Genomic DNA, 18,301 nt, shown 5'->3' on the forward strand with positions numbered 1-18,301 from the left:
CAGGAAATTAAGTTACAAAATAAAAAAAAAACAATTAATTTCCATTTTTCTATTAACGTCCAATATTTTTAACAAAATAAAATATATACAAATTATTAATTTCTATAAAGTTTTCCTTTGGCTTTGTGAACTTCGGTTCGCGCCATCCGCCACAGACGGCAGCACCGTGGTTACACACTTCCGTTCCACCCGAGAAATTACTCCCAGCTAATTCCCTGTACCGAGAGATAATTTTGGTCGGGAGTTCGAGGGGGGTGGAAGTTCCAGTCGCGCTTGTGACAGTCTTGAGGAATGAGACTGTTAATGCATTTAAGCTCTCCGCAGCCTCGTCGCAACCCTAGTTCACTGCGACCCTTCAACTGGGACAGTTGCAGAGAGATCCAGACAGACACGCCACTCATTTGTCACGGAGGAGGGGGAAAAAAAAGAAAAGAACAGCGCCAGTCAGAAGGCGTCTGCACAGCATGTCCCCCCCCCCCCCCTTACCAGCCCACCGAGAGTACCACGTCGTGTCTCTTCGGGTTTTTTCCTCCCTCGTCTGGACGTGGACTATCTTGGAGGTTCGGCGACCTCGGGGATGGACTCGCACGTTCCTGTCCATGCTCGGTCAAACGCCATTCTTTAAGGCCCCCGCCTACCCGGACACACACACACACACACACACACGCACACACACACACACACACACACACACACACACACACACGGTGCGCAGAGCTTCAGGAAAAAACAACGCGATTGGATAACTACTCAAGATATCCGAGTGGGGTCTGCTTACGAAGAGCATTTAAGAGTTCGCCGAGGGCCGAAAAAGTACTTTTGATTTCGGATTAAGTTTTCAGACTGTAGTTTCAGAATAGTTAAAATGGCATAAAAACGATTTTTTTTTCAGAGTAATCTTTAGGCGTAAAACAACCGGTACAGATTCTTGAAAGCACTTGAGGTACTTGCATTACACCTTTATCTTCATTTCTCCGCCATATAATGTTACGGTCACCGCTCAAATTTCACAGTCGCCCTGTGCACGACGAGAAGACTGCGCGCCAGTCCAGAGGCGACACCCGCGCTAGAAGCACCAGCGAGCGTCGCGCTTATCATCCCGCCTCACTAACACACACACACCCCTGACGAGGCGGAGCCCTTAATACGCTACGGCCGCACAGGGAGCTGAGCTCGCTATGTTTGCGACGTTAGTGAGCTAAGCGAATGAAACACAGCCAGCTGCAACTCATGTGTCACTGGCCACACCAAGCTACGTTCGCTATGTTCGCTATATCGGCGACGTCGCCAGGTGTTTGGTTCTCGGCTGTTTCTTTCTAAAACATCGCTGATTTCGCGCATGCGCAGACAAGCAAAAATAAAATAAAATGTTTTCGCGTGGGATTGTGCTGTACTTCTACGTCTGCTTTTTATGGAGTCTAATTTCTCTCAGTGTTGTGGTGCTTTAAAAAGTCAAGTCGACGGAAGAGTTAATTGACCGATTACGAAAAAAAAAAAAATATCCATGTTTATGGAAAAAAACTATGGAAGAAAATAGAAAGCAGGACAATGCCTGGGATTTTATTCCAAGGAAATGCTATCAAAATTAGTTGAGTTTATCCTGAAATGATCCATAAATTTGGTTTCGTCCTCACTAGCAAATGCTTCATCAAATGAAGAAATTCTTAAAATTCTTCTGTTTTCAAATTAATATCATGAACCCATTTCTTTTTACGTTCACATTGCTGTGAGAGCCAGCAGAATATCATCATGGTCGGAATCTTCACTCGAATTTCACGGCATGCGTCTCTCCGACATCGCGAACTAGACTATGCTGTCTGGCCAACTGGAGCAGCGAACATAGCGAACATCGCGAACATCGCGAACATAAGAGTTGCTTTCTGTGTGGCCTCGGCTTTATAGTTGGCTGCTCACTTGCGATGAGTCCGGACTCAGAACTCAATTCAAAGGGGCGACTGGTTGATGCCACAAGTTGGGCGAACGGGAGTGGTATTTTTTTTTTTTTTTTTTTTTTTAAGCTATGCGCATGTCTTAGCACGTGCTAGACATGACACTACTGGGTATCGGATATAAAAAAAAATTGCTAATCCTGAAGATCCTGGTAAGGATAATGGGACAAACTATTTAAATTATTGCATTGTCATAGGTCCTTGATAAGTGTGCACCGTTTCAAATTAATACGACGGTTTGAAGGGGGGGGGTGAAAAATTACGTTCAAAGATTCTGTCACATAGATACATACAGGCGAAGCTAATAAAAGCGTGTTAAAAAATGGGTCAGGTTTTGGGCCTGCATTTTGACTCCCAGTTACGAATGTCGTGTCCACAAAAATTCGGCCACACATCCAGGCTGGTGAAGCGCCAGGCAGAATCTTTCGCAACGTCCGCAATTCTCATGTTCGCCTGGTACTCCCAGTCGCTGGGTTTCGAGCCGCTCACACCAACAGTATGTCGCGCAACTATTGACGCCACGCTGCATAGGGCGCGTACCATACCGGCGAGTGCGTACACAGCTGAGGAACACCTTGCAGTCCCGACGATAAGCTCAGATCAGCCAGCCACCCCCGGTGTTCAGAGTGGCTGTTCCTGGCGTCGCCAAACCGCAAAGTCGCCGCTTTGTAACCGGAGGGCATTAACAGGCATGGAGGTCGGCAGATGTGCGAGCTACATACAGTAGGCGAGGCATTCTGCCATAGAAGTACTATAGCGTGTCTCGTCCTTAGATTGCAAGGTGCATTTAAATGGGCGGGCATTCTCTCTCTCTCTCTCTCTCTCTGGCTTTCCAATGCACGATGTCTGATATTAGCTCTGTCCCAGTTCCAGTGTGCTCTATTACCAGATACATGCAAAGATCACAAAACTTTGGGATACAACTAACTGTATGATTGAAAAAAAATTTTTCAAAAAAATAATTTTAGGAGGAAAATATGGAATGAGAATTGGAAAAAAAAAATTCTCTTTGGGTGTGTTTCATCAGAACATCATCTCACAATATTTAATTCTATCTTCTAAGGAAACTCAAACTTAGATTTTAACCGTTTTGTCGTAATTTTTTGTATCTTTTGATATTTAAATTTTTGACTTTATTTGACCATAGGTAATAATTAATGGAATGTATTGTTATGTATAGTGAACGAATGCTACAAATACTTAGTTTCTAGTGTGAAATAATAATTGCTGTTTATAATGGATTTATTCTTCTTTCATAGTATCCCAATAAAACTGTAATAAAACTATCAAAATTAAAAATATATATAAAATTATTATAATTATCAATATTACACAAAATAAGAATTTTAATTCTAACAAGCCGGGTAGCACGGATCTGAAAAAAATAAGCGCTATTTGCTCTGTATTGCAATCTAAGCACGAGAAAGACACACAGTGGACACACAAAATGCTATTGTAAAAATGATTCAATTTTATTCATAAAAGTATGCAATCATTTCATCAATGTTTTGTTATGACGTCACGTTAATTATCGTCCGTAAACCGACTTTACAGACAACCAATTTTTTAACGATTATTTGCAATGTGAACGACATGAGAACACACGAATTGGCTCTTTACCGAGGTTAGATGGATGATTCACCCCAGCCGGCGTTTTTTTTGACGTGACAAAGTCTAATAAATCGATTAACGCCGGCTGCACGCACGAAAAAGTGTCCCACTACGGATGTCCCACTACGGATGTCCCACTACCGATGTATCCTGTTTGCTCTTTGTACGCATGCGTGGCATCTCTCTTCCACTCGATTGGAACAACCATCGATTTGACTTTTCAATCACATTTTCGTCGTTTGAATTATTAATATTATGTAATTTAACGATCGTCCACCGATTTTCAGCACAATCGGTACGGTTATTTAAAATTAATGTTGAATATTCAAATACGTTTTCAACCAACAATGGTGTTTTAAAGTTACACATAATAATTCAAATTACACCAGGGATATTTTGCACCATGTTTTAAAAACTATTGTAACACATTATAAATAAGTTTGGTGTATTTGGGATGCATATTTGTTATAAAATCGTGTTATAAAAACGAAATAATATTATTTCCCTACCCTGAAAAGAGTTTATAAATAAATAAATAAATATCATATATATATATATATATATACATATATATAAATGATATTTATTTATTTATTTATAAACTCTTTTCAGGGTAGGGAAATAATATATATATACATATCATTTGAAACTACCAATTTTCAAGTATGGCCTCGTGGCCATGTTAGCGTGACTAACTTTAATTCCTTAGGTTGTCGGTTCGAATCCCGGCAGCATCGAAATTTTTTTTGTACTTGTAAAAATAATTAAGGCGCACGCAACATTTCAAAAGTAATAAATATATTTAAATTAATGAATGCAAATAAAAGTAAATTTATTAATTAAATTGTACATTTCATTTCACTCCTTTGTATCCATACAAAATAGTGATAATTCAATAAAAATGATTCAATTGTATTCATAAAAGTATGCAGAGGTAGATTTATTTTATCATGCAAAAGATAGAAAAATTAAATAAAAATTTCTTCCTCAAAGAATATAATATTTTTAATGCAAAATGGTTTGGTTGCGAAAACCCATTGCGGCTCAGTCTCAGGCCGAATATGATATTTCCTTTTCTTCTGGATCAATCATTTCATCAATGTTTTGTTATGACGTTGTCTGTCACGTTAAACTATCGTCCGTAAACCGACTTTACAGACAACCAATTTTTTTTAGTATGCTCAGATGTTGATCGTTTTTTTGGTCAATTTTCATTTCAGTATGTAAATTAAAAAAAAAAAAACTACTTTTGAAATCCGGCAAACCCGCCAGCCAGCCTATCCGGCGGCCCCACGTGTTTGTTGTTGTGTTGGCCGCACAACGGGATCGCCTCCTTGTATCCGGAGAACATGAAGAGGCGGGAGGTTGGTACAAACGAGCGTGTAAAGTGAAATGACACGTGACACGACGACGATGCCGCAGCGCCAACGCATCGCTTCCTACCAGGAGCACATAACACACGGGGAGGTGTACAGCGTTTTACAGTTAGCTTTCTATCCGTAGAGACCTGCAAAATTCGCGGATTCATTCGGTGATAGGCTAGAATTCAAACACATACACCTCTTAGATAATTTTGCTATGGGCTTACTGTTCAGCCGGAAGAATCTCAACCAGTTATAAACCCTCAAACCAAAGAAGGATCGAATCACAGACAAACCAGCTGAGAGACGACTTACAAGTCGGCAGCCAATGAACTTGCGTTATTTGCCCGAGTGTACGGGGGTATGTGCAGTCTATCCTGAAGGCCATCGAAACCGTGAATTTTGCAGGTCTCTATCTATCCGCACCAAAGAGAAACTAAATTAAACTGTTCCAACGCGCAGAGAGCTTGTACGGGCCCTTATACACGTGCGATTTTTCTGTCGCTCTTGATGCGCTGATGGCAGATGGATGGTTCTGTTCCCATATTTTGTTTTCTAAACTGTATTTTTTAAGACAGTGAAATGTGTGTTTTCAGAGTAAATTTAGAGACGAAACGCCCGGTATACGAGATATTTGAATATCTCACAGTTGATAATTGATTACAAACATATTTAATTTTTTTTTCACCTAGGTTTTCCGCGTGACGAGCTTTGTACAAGTGCATCACCTACCACGCAATATTAAATCTTTCCGATTTGTGTTGTAGCCAAGGGCGAAAATCTGTAGGATTCCCAAGGGAATTTACGGGATGACGTTTTATCATTTCCATTTCACAGTCACTCTTTTCCCAAGAGAGGGTATTTTTTTATTCCAGGAGGGGGGGTTAGGCTCCTATGCTTCCAACTTCCCCCCCCCCCCTCCCGGATATACGCGCATGATTGTAGTATTGCGTCCCCAAAGGCAGACGTTCGGGGAGATAATATTATTTTTATTTTTTTTTAGAGTTTCTGTCTTTTTTTTATGCGACCTCACACGCCACGTGGCAATGCTACAATCGCTTCGGAGACTCGGGTTATGTGCATACTTCACGCCATGTCCCTTCCAATTTATTCCCATTTGTGAAGACGACACATTATCCACTGCAATCATCCCTCCCACACTTTTTCCGCGCACCGTTACCCCCACACACCTTGTATGACAGCATAGTGGCGGCAACATATTAGCGCGTCGACTTGAAACCATACCTGACCTTTAATTTTTCACCCATCACGATGTTATTTTCATTGCAGTGTTTTTTTTTTTTAATGATACGGTGGCCATGCACATTTCGAAATTTAAGGTTGTTAAAACAATTTTTTCCATTAGCAACACTAATACGAATAGGATTTTTTTTTATAAAAAAGGTACTTTCGGACTCAGTTAAAAGTAAACCTATGCACAGTTAATTTCAAAACTAATGTCACCATTAGATGAACGATAAAACATTATGTATGAAAGAAACTTTTTAGACCTTATGTAATAGTTGTTAAATTAGACCACTAACGCTATGTAAGTATTCTAGATACAATATCGAGTACATTTTATAGCAATACATATGTGTACTATAGAGGTATTATTAAAAAAAAATGCATACGTGTATCACCGGTTACACCATTTATCTTATATATGCAATCCAAAATTACATGATTAAATAGAATAAATTTTTATTTAAATGCGAACATTTCATAGCTCTTGCTGATGGAAAACAGAGGTAAAACAAATGACTTTAATATTTAATTTTTACTTTGTCACGTAGTACGCACCGCACACTTACAATACACACAACTATTTTTTACGTAAAAAAAGCTCATTAAATTTTGCTTAAGGCGTTCGGACATGTTTTAGCAAATAAAATACATCATTCCGAAAAGAAAAAAAAATATCTTCAACACAAAAATAATATGTCCGCTTCAAACGTGTGAATTTCTGAGCGGTTTCGAAATAGGCCCTACTCTTATTTTCACACCGATACCCACATTACAAATGCGTCGTCAATCATCTCTTAGTTGATATTTTACTATCAGTTTAAGTAATGCATCATGCTCAATACATCTTAGTTGATCCGTCTCTCTCCTGTGTTTTGCTGGCTTATCTTACTATGAGAATATTTTGGGTTTATCTCAGTGCCCTCATTTCCAACTATTAGGAAGGTCAACCAAAATTACTGACATTCTTTAAGATGTTTTTTTTTCAAGGATCCGTCAAGATGTCTTTTAGGAAGGTATTCCGAAACTAAACATGCTTACATTTAAATAATAACAAATAATTAAGGTTTTCTGTGTTTTTCACTTATTATGTTTTCTATTGTGTTTCATCTTTGACATTTTTCTGAAGAACGACTTTTAATTCTAACTCAATTTCCAGCTTACCTCTCAGTTTTTAAGTGGCGCTGTTGAAACTTGGCCCTAAGCTATTTATTCTTCACGGTCTTTGTTAATTTTTTTTTGTATACAATTAAAACATTCTTCATCGGCTTTAATGAAGATTTACATCAAAGAATACTGCAGATGAATTACATTTGTGCTCATTTTCATTTATCGCGCGATTTTAGCTTCATCACTCATCCATAGTTACTCTCTAAGAAAATATGTGGCTCCATGAAAGGGTAAAATTTTCGTAATCATTTTGTATTAGTCTACTTCAAATGCCACTCTATATTTTACTCACTGCATTATGGTTTACTGCCGTGAAATAAAACAACAAATTTTGAGAATTTTTTTTTTCGGGCTTTAATTTCACAGTTATGGGAGAAAACGGTGCTTAAAACATCTTCGTCGTCCACATCTGTGATAATATTATCTTTATGGTTCTTCCACTCTTTGCTGTTTTGAAATACAAAGTGATAAAAGCTAATTAATAATAAACTGCTTTCGAGCTTAATGCACCTCCGCATTTTAAAGGCATCTGAATGTGTAACGCTGTTCAGTATAAAAGGCTCGCGTAAAACAGACGACATAGATAATTAACTACGCGCCGTACACGCTGTACAAAAGAGTCCTTTCCAAGGATTCTGCTTGTAAAAAGTAAAAATAATGTTTTATAGCGCATTTGTTTTATGAATGCTATAGTCAAAACAGCTAGCCTCTCACAAAAGTTTTAAAATATTGTAAGTACAATTACACCTGATTTAGGTAGAATATATCATTAAATATTTTTTTTTAGGTAACTAATGTACAGCAACTTAGTATTGAAAGAGTTATAGCTTCTTTTTTTTTTTTTCGAGGGCCACATCATTTTGCATGTACTAACGTTACATACGTATAAGTAATTTTTGACGGACATATGATCGAGGTTTATGTACTAACGAAAAATGTTACATAGTATACAGTAATTTCATTCCGCGTAAGATTTTATAACTTGCACACTAAAGTTATGAACTGGTGTAACTTAAGTCAATCTTACGGAATACCACAATTTAGTGGCCACGTACCATAGCCGTAGTTACGTACTGGTGTATTATAAGCCAGGTTTTTTATGGATACCCCGCTTACCACAGATTTGTACTTGAGCGCCATAGTTGTGCACTTGAGCGCCATAGTTACGTACTTCAGTGCCCTAGTTATGCACTTGAGCGCCATAGTTATGCACTTGAGCGCCATAGTTATGCTCTTGAGCACCATAGTTATGTTCTTGAGTGCCATAGTTATGTACTCGAGCGCCATAGTTATGTACTCGAGCGCCATAGTTATGTACTCGAGCGCCATAGTTATGTACTCGAGCGCCATAGTTATGTACTCGAGCGCCATAGTTATGTACTCGAGCGCATAGTTATGTTATTGAGTGCCATAGTTATGTTCTTGAGTGCCATAGTTATGTTCTTGAGTGCCATAGTTATGTACTCGAGCGCCATACTTATGTACTCGAGCGCATAGTTATGTTATTGAGTGCCATAGTTATGTTCTTGAGTGCCATAGTTATGTTCTTGAGTGCCATAGTTATGTACTCGAGCGCCATAGTTATGTACTCGAGCGCCATAGTTATGTACTCGAGCGCATAGTTATGTTATTGAGTGCCATAGTTATGTTCTTGAGTGCCATAGTTATGTACTTGGGTGCCATAGTTATGTACTCGAGCGCATAGTTATGTTATTGAGTGCCATAGTTATGTTCTTGAGTGCCATAGTTATGTTCTTGAGTGCCATAGTTATGTACTCGAGCGCATAGTTATGTTATTGAGTGCCATAGTTATGTTCTTGAGTGCCATAGTTATGCACTTGGGTGCCATAGTTATGTACTCGAGCGCATAGTTATGTTATTGAGTGCCATAGTTATGTTCTTGAGTGCCATAGTTATGTTCTTGAGTGCCATAGTTATGTACTCGAGCGCATAGTTATGTTATTGAGTGTCATAGTTATGTTCTTGAGTGCCATAGTTATGTTCTTGAGTGCCATAGTTATGTACTCGAGCGCCATAGTTATGTACTCGAGCGCATAGTTATGTTATTGAGTGCCATAGTTATGTTCTTGAGTGCCATAGTTATGTACTTGGGTGCCATAGTTATGTACTCGAGCGCATAGTTATGTTATTGAGTGCCATAGTTATGTTCTTGAGTGCCATAGTTATGTTCTTGAGTGCCATAGTTATGTACTCGAGCGCATAGTTATGTTATTGAGTGCCATAGTTATGTTCTTGAGTGCCATAGTTATGCACTTGGGTGCCATAGTTATGTACTCGAGCGCATAGTTATGTTATTGAGTGCCATAGTTATGTTATTGAGTGCCATAGTTATGTTCTTGAGTGCCATAGTTATGTTCTTGAGTGCCATAGTTATGTTCTTGAGTGCCATAGTTATGTACTCGAGAGCATAGTTATGTTATTGAGTGCCATAGTTATGTTCTTGAGTGCCATAGTTATGTACTCGAGCGCCATAGTTATGTACTCGAGCGCATAGTTATGTTATTGAGTGCCATAGTTATGTTCTTGAGTGCCATAGTTATGTTCTTGAGTGCCATAGTTATGTACTTGGGTGCCATAGTTATGTACTCGAGCACCATAGTTAAGTACTGGTGTACCGTAAGTGAGTGTTCCACGCGTCTCCAGAGCCGCTGGTCCTAGGGCCCCACGAGGGAACGCAGCGCGCGCGTGATTTACGACTCACGCGTCTGCGCTTCTTCCCGTCGTCCCACGCGGCTCCGAGGCCGCGCCAACTCACGCACACGAGTGCAGCGTTGCCAAGTTTTCAGCTTCCCGACTTAAGGAGGGTCAGCATCCCAAGTTATTTTGCTTTTAACATTCCCTGTTTTTTTTCCACATGGTTTTAAATAAATTTACAATACACAGAAAACAAATTTTTTTCTGTACTTTTACGAAAGAATTCCTTATGAAACCAGTTGCCAAGAAATTGTTTGTAAAAAAAAAAACTACAAGAACGATATTTTAACTTTGTACAACACATGGCTGTGGTTGATTTCGCTTATTTTCGAGATGATTCCGAATATTTCTCACGAAAATTTGCGCATGATTTTATATTTTTAATAATATTTTATTCGAGCATAATTTTCTTTTCAAACCATGGAAAATATAATCGAATTTTTTTTTTTAATGACTGGACTTTATTTTGCTTCAATGTGCTTATTAATGTGCGCAGTTCTACCGTTAAGAATTTCAGGGTACGGTTACAAATTTACAAATATCTGTAGTCTTACATAAATGTTTCTGTCACCATTTACAAAAAAAAAATTAATAGTGTTAATAAAAGTTTTTCTTTTCTAACAAAAAGTCATTCTTTAATTGTTTTTTTACTTAACTTAAAGGCAAATATTTACATAAGTGCTAACATACACTGAAAAAATGGGATCACCTGGTATACAGTTTTGAATTAACCTTTTGTACGTAGCCTTCGTCTTCAAAAACTAAGTACGGTATATTAGTAATTAAATCAATACAAATTATATTTTCTTCCACAACCATAGAAACCTGTGGTTTTCAATGTTATGGGAAAACCTAAAATTTTGCTTTAACTGCCACAAAAAAAAATGCATTTTTTTCATTATTCAATTCTAATTGATTTTACCAAGTTTATAGTTGAACTTTTAGGTAACTTTCAGGCTTCCTGATGGATGTATCACACAGTTTCAATAACATGCTAAAAAAAGGTAAATTTTGGTTGCTATAATAACTATCTATGCCACTGTTTTACAGTACTGAAAGCACGCTAATTGCTATAATAACTATCTATACCACTGTTTTAAAGTATTGAAAGCACGCTAATATTTCAAGCAAACATACACACGAGACTTTGAGCATCACAACTTCAGTCAATCAGCTAATGCACACGTTTACATGAAGACTACCGTGAACGCCATTTTGCTTGTATGTACTTGCCTTCCGAGAAGACAAGATGTGCAAATTTGCTACGTGAATTTCTGACGTGAAACACATCTGCCCACTTTACCAAGTTTCTGTCGACGCACAAATTATTCAGCAGCAACGTATTAGCATAAGAGAAAAAAAAACGTGTGCTGCTATAGAGTCTCTCATGCTCTGATTGCAGTACAGTGACGACTTAATTCTGCTCGGCTTATTAACATTAAAAATATTATTTTGTATACGATTGTTAGTTATTATAAATTTTGATTTTTTTTTATAATTTTACTATTTATTGATTTTTCTAAAATCAACTCGTATTCTTATTTTATGACAGTAAAATAGTGTCTATTGACAGCTGTAGTCACTCAGAATAAAAAAATAATACTTCAATGCAAAAAGAATTTATTATTTCACACGAAAACCAAGTTGTAGCAGTCGATCACTATTAATAACAAGGCAGCACATTAAATTATGCGCTATAATCAAACAGATTCTACATTTTTAATATTAAATTATGAAAAAAGTTAAAACAAAATAGTTGAAACAAAGATGGTGTCTTTCAGTTAAGTCTCCTTAGAAGTGAAAATGGAATGTAATGAGATAATGCTCTTGATAAATACACTCACACTCACACACACACATAGATACTATATATATAAAAACATTTTTCTCTTTACGTATTTTCCTTTCAAAAATGCAATGTTTCAGAAACATAATAATTGCATTTAATTATAAAGGTATACATGTACAATTGCATACATTATCTACATATATCAAATTGGACGTTGGTATGTATGACATCGATAAACTCCGACACCGTTTGACCGATAGTCTTAAAGTTATCACATCGAAGTTTTTAGGGACAATTGTTTCCATGCTATCCATTTTTTTGTAACTCGCCGCTAGATGGCGCTGCAGCGCATCAACTTCTAAACCGTTCAACCGATCGCCATGGGTAAACAGAAAATCATAGGTCATAGACATTACAAACAGTAATTGTGTGTCATTTATCTATGTTCACCTCACTGTCATATAGCGCTTTCACCCTGTGTTAAGCCCGGGCAACGCTCGGTACTGCAGCTAGTAAATTATAAAACTGTTTCGCTCTAAGGCGTGTATCTGACGACAGACTACACCAAAACGCTAATAGCAGAAATGTGCATTCGTAAGAGAGAGTAAATGCCCTTTAAAATGCACACAGTAAACTAAGTATCAGACAGGTTACAACCAACACGAATTATAAGCTTGAAAAATAATTATGAGAAGTTGTTATCTTCTTGTCAACAGTCAACTTAACTTGTATGACAGTGGAAATTGGGTGAATCGTAGATAAATAATTTCCTAAGATAACAGTGACCAAACGGAATTTTTTTTAACCTCTTCAATTGACTAAGCATTATTCGATAAGATAAGGGGAAACTTTATAATAACCTTGTTATTATAAACTATGAATAAACACAACGACCAAAAATCTTCAAATATAGTACCTACCATTCCTAGTGTTAAGTTAATAAAAAAAATAAAAAGGAACAAACATTAATCAAATAAAAAAGAAAATAAATAGACGTTTGCATTAAGTTTATTGGAGTTTCTTCAGTATAGACTAGGATATAAAAGTTACAATTTTAAGCATAATTATTTACAAGATTATTATTGAGTTGCTTTGACCTCAAATTCACGTAGGCTTCAATATGTTGTTGTTCCAACTGGACGGATTTCAGTATAATCCACACGACGTGGACACAGAATGGGTGAGTATATAGAAGAGAAATGCCAAGACGGTCGTATGTTAGTGAGGCTCCAACAACAACGTGTCTTGTACTTAAATTCGACCGACAAAACTAATTGCAGGTTTATCACGAAGAAACATTTTTTTTTTAAACACAGGTCTATAAATGCAACTTATCGTTAAACACGTTTTTCACAATGCTGGTTTACCTTTGCATTTTTAGGTAAAAAAAAATTATTATTTAGGTGGGAAAAAATAATTATTACAAACAATAAAGAAATTATTTAAAATGGAAAACTAAGCGTTTGGGGGTAACAACTCGTCAGAAAAAAATTGCATGGAAAATAATTTTATTATTTAAATAATATAATTTTACGACTGCGAAAAGTTTTTAGTTGGTTGTAGAAAATATTTTCATTTAACATCATACAGAGCCCAGTGTTCCATGTTAAATACCATAATTATTATTTCCAACAAATTTAAAAAAAGTTTGTTTTTTTTCAGCAGAAAGTTCAAGGCCACACATTAGAATCGCGAAGCTCTTTTTTGTCTATAAGTTCAAGACGAACCTGCAGCGGAAACTCGTCGGTCCAAATTCCGTTGTATTTAGTTCAAATTCCTACCCATATACCTACTACCGAAAATGAGGTTCAATTTATTAGACGCTGTGAAAACCGTGCAGACAACACAAACAGGCACCCATGACGGGACGAATACGGAAAAAAAAGGGGAAGGAGGAAGAGAAAGAAAAGTTCAATATAGTATTTTTTTTTTTGTAAATGGAACGGAACTATCAATGTAAAAATACATATATTTGTAAATTTGTACGTTCTCTCACGAAAACAAAACTGTATCACTACAAAAAAAATTGTTCGCCGTAATACTGGGTTCCTACCCGGGCAGGCTTTACAGTGCCTCCAATAGTTAAATTTATTTATAAACCTTTCCCTGACAGATTTCCAGTATTAACTGCGCATATTAATAAGCATAAGAAAACAAAATAAAATTCAATTATTGAATATTCCCAATGTTTAAAGAAAAAAAATTGGGTTGAATGGAACATCAATTAAAATTTAAAATTATCCACCAATTTTTCGTTATAAATACTTAGTATCATCTCGAAAAAAAACGTATTTCGTATTTGAAAAAATAACCATAGCCATGTGTTGTACAAAGTAACAATATCTTTCTTGTAGTATTACAAAATATTTCTTGGCAACTGGTTTCTTTGCACGGGTTGGAGCTAAGCTAAAGTGAAATATAAAAAAAACATTGTTGTAGGAAGTTAGCAGTTAGTAGACCGTAAGTCATTTGACCGAAATGTTGGAGAAACGACGGTAGTTAGATGACTGTCGGACAAATGACTTTTCCGTTGGCAATATGACTTTCGGTCTAGTGCCTGTCGCCAGAGAAAAGGCGTTTTTGACGTGACAACATCAAATAAATCGATGAACGCCGGCTGCACGCACGAAAAAGTGTCCCGTAACGCACATTATCCCGTTACGCTTTGTCCTGTTACGCTCATTGTACGCTTGCGCCGCATTTATCTGTCTTCCACTCGATTGGAACAACCATAGATTTTACTTTTTCGAGGCACATTAAACTTGAAACACTCCCATTCGTTTCCTACTTTTCCTATCATCGTCCTATCCTTAACAGAATAACACAGATTGGAAGAAGTTAAATAGCAAACATGTATAAAAGTTATAGTTAAAATAATCTTTTCGTTAAAGTAATAAACATATTTGAATTGATGAGTGCAAATAAAAGTAAATTTATCAATTAAATTGAAGATTTCATTTCACTCCTTCTTTGTATCCATACAAAATAGTGATAATTCAATAAAAATGATTAAATTTTATTCATAAAAGTATGCAAACATTTCATCAATGTTTTGTTATGACGTTGTCACGTTAAACTATCGTCCGTAAACCGACTTTACCGACAACAAATTTTTTTTAAAATGTTTTTTGGTGCTTCACGTGTGCCACGCGGATTCTACGAAACTATTACCGATCTAGACGTTCAGTTGCGAACTGACTAAATCCGCAAAACATTTTCCGGTCCCTGCCAATGAACTAGAGAATTAAATATTCTCTGCCGGTAGTCCGTCGCCATACTCGGTGCGATTGAGAAACTTAAGTGCGAATCTTCATGCGCACGCGGTCGCGGTCTGGGATGAGGGGATGTCGGGGGGGGGGGGGGGGGGGGGGGAAAGGGGGTATGACCTCCCCGGCAGCCGTGCCATCGACGCTTATTATTCAATCTTCGTCACAGTCGTTCGGCAAACGGGTCACGCCTCCACCGTCGCGAAGACTTAACACTTCAGAGACTCGGCGAGTGGCGAAAATGGCCACGGTCGTGTATACGTACTGGCCGGTCCTGCGCTAGAGGCTACGGGAAGCCTTCTTTTCACAGACGAGAGAGCCGAACTCCCGATCGTGCATCTACGGGGTTTACTTTTTTGTAGGTTAGGTTAGCTACATTATGAATACTTTAAAACATTGTGGACGCTTGATTTGGTTAGGATAGCTACATTAAAGATACTGTGAAATCATGTAAACGGTTTCCTAGCTACATATTAAAAAAGTTATTTGCTAAGCAACCATAAAATGATTTTACAATATTTTTAACGTAGCTATACTTACCTAATATAACCAACCATCCACAATGTTTTAAAGTATTTGTAATGCAGCTAACCTATCCTAATCGACCGCAAAATTTAATGCTACACCGGTTTATACAACGAGATAGAACGAAAAAAAAAGCGAGCATGAACTTCGGGGAACTTCGGGTGTGGCTCTCTCGTCTGTGAAATGAAGGCTTCCCCTAGGCTACAGGCTGTGGGGCTGGGTGCCGATCGCCATCTTTGATTTTGACGTCACGGCGGCCATCTTGAATGACACTGACCTTCAAAATTTGTCATCATTTCCAGTTTTTAAGAAAACGATTCCACCAAAAAATCTCAAAAAAATTTTGAAAAAATTAAAAAAAATTATATTTTTCATGGGAAAACCCCCGATGGCCGTCGTGACGTCACAATCCAAGATGGCGGTAGGCATAAAGCACCACAGCCTGAAGCCTGGCGCAGGACTGGCCAATATATACTACTTATTTGCACGCAGTGTGCGCCAACGTGTTGGAAAAAAAAAACCTTCGGAAACTTGAATGGACGCAATACACAAACAAACACGAGTAAAAAAAAAATATGCAAAACAACATACGTAAATGAAAACGACAAGAAAAAAATAACTCTAAACGGATGCAATAATAATTTTTTTCGTTCATTTTAAGCGAGTTTATGATTTTCCGGGTAATTTTTTAACAATCTTTTATAGTTTTACCTAATTTTGGAAGTAAATTGTGCACATGAAAAATGGCTGCATTTATAGTTTTCCCATGAAAGTTATTACATAAATTTGTAGTTTCTCTTAAAAATCTACTTCACAGCAAATACACACACACACACATTATATGTATCTACAGTGCTGCACTCTGTGTAAGATCACGTGATCCAAAGGCGTAGTTTTCAGGGAAGGGGGGGGGGAGGGCAGGAGCGGAATCAGGGGCCCTCTTTTAATTAACCAACTAACCAGCTTAAATTAACCTATATATATGACTCTGTTTATTTAAAAATTTCGCTTATTTTTTTTTAAAAGGTCTTAAGATAGTCAAACAAATGTATGAAATAATAATTTTTTGAAAAAATTTTCTGGGGAAGGAACTACGGACCAGCCGATTTTCCCCGAACGGAAAGAGAGGGGAGGGGATTATTCCCGTACCACTCCCTTCAGATTCCCTAAATGAACATGAACACAGCATAATAAAAACAGACTGAACACAAACTACTGCTCAGTAGGCAATGCAACTAAAGGGCAACTAGAGCTGAAGAAATGAAATACGTCCTAAATGACGGCAACAGAATTATAGCAAAACGAAGTTAAAACTCACGCGAGGCGGGGCACACGCCTCAAAAGGTCTATATAAAAAAAATGGCGTTCTCGTTTAGGGGTCGTCCATTAACCACGTGATGTTTTTTCAGCAAATTTTTAACCCCCCCCCCCTCCCCCCCTAGTGATTAGTGGCGAGGTTTCAGACTACCCCCCCCCCCCCCCAATAAATCACGTGTATTTTTTTGGTACAAAATATTTTTAAAAATTTCAGAATAGTATCTTTAAATATAGGTATAATCTAATTTAATTCTGGAAAATTAAGCAGTGATAAAAATGTCCAGGTTTATTCTCACTGGCATAAAAATAATAAAGGAAAGGCTTATATGTGATTTACGCATGTATTCGGCGCCAAAATCACAGTCTTACTGGCGACTGGCAAGCCGAGCCGGGCGGTTCATGTTGCGGCGGGCGGGGGATATTGTTGTCTGGCTACGGCGAGTCAAGGTCACGCGTCCCTTTTCGGTTTAGTAGAAATCGCGCGAAAAAATAAATACACGTGATATCTCTCTACACCCCCCCTCCCCCCTTGTGATATTTCGTGATTTTTCCCGACGCCCCCCCCCCCCCCCCCTTTTCGAGCCTCACGTGATTAATGGACGATCCCTTAGAGCTATAAGTCTCTCCCGCAAGTCCTGGCCAGGCGCGTGAAGGACGGGCCAGGCGCGACATGGCTTCTTCGTCGCTGCTGCTACACTCACCCGGGTGCCGCAGGTCTCGGCGGCGGCGGGGTGGCCGTCGACGTCCGCCGCAGGGGCGGCGGAGGCGGCGGAGGCGGGGCGCACAGGCCGGTGGCCGGGCGGCTGGACGCCGGTAGCCTTCTGGAACAATCCCCGCCCCCACCCAAGGGCGTTAAGAAAACCCGCGCGCCGGACTCGCGTCACGTCATCGGTTGCGCGGCGTCTGGTAGGAGGCATACCAGTAGTGGTCTAGGCGTGGACGAAACCTTAGCGGAGCTGCGGCGAAGGGAGGGCAGCCATGTTGCCTATAAATAAATAATAATGTTGAATCGCGTTAATGTTATTGTTCTGATTTGGTTGTTATTAATTTATTAGAGTTTATTTATTTGTGAACTTTTAAGTATGGGGTAAATAATAAATCTGTGTCTGAATTGTTTAATTATGTTTTCTTTCAGTTCGTGAATATTTCCCTACCCCACCTGTATAGGTAGGAGACTAGGTCTCGGGTACCTCATGATAGTGCTCTCCCATTTCTTTTTTTTTTCTACCCCCAAAGTTATAGTCATGTTTTAGGTTAGAGAATTGTCGGAGGCCTGCGGATGGCGCGAACCAACGTTCACAGAGCCAAAAAAAGAGAAACCTTTGAATGAATTTTAAACAACAAGGTCAGTAT

At 38.3% G+C, this 18,301-nt stretch overlaps 1 protein-coding gene across 3 annotated transcripts in view; it reads right to left on the reverse strand.

The window, feature by feature from the left end:
- Positions 1 to 18,301, reverse strand: part of LOC134539962 (high affinity cAMP-specific and IBMX-insensitive 3',5'-cyclic phosphodiesterase 8-like) — a 240,847-nt gene that overhangs the window by 51,461 nt on the left and 171,085 nt on the right. For all 3 annotated transcript variants that reach the window (XM_063382353.1, XM_063382352.1, XM_063382354.1), the window contains one exon: positions 17,650 to 17,769. In XM_063382353.1, coding sequence (XP_063238423.1) covers positions 17,650 to 17,769 — 120 coding nt within the window. The remainder of the gene's footprint in view (positions 1 to 17,649; positions 17,770 to 18,301) is intronic.

The sequence above is a fragment of the Bacillus rossius genome, chromosome 16, assembly GCF_032445375.1.
Source record: "Bacillus rossius redtenbacheri isolate Brsri chromosome 16, Brsri_v3, whole genome shotgun sequence".
Taxonomy (NCBI): Eukaryota; Metazoa; Arthropoda; class Insecta; order Phasmatodea; family Bacillidae; genus Bacillus; species Bacillus rossius.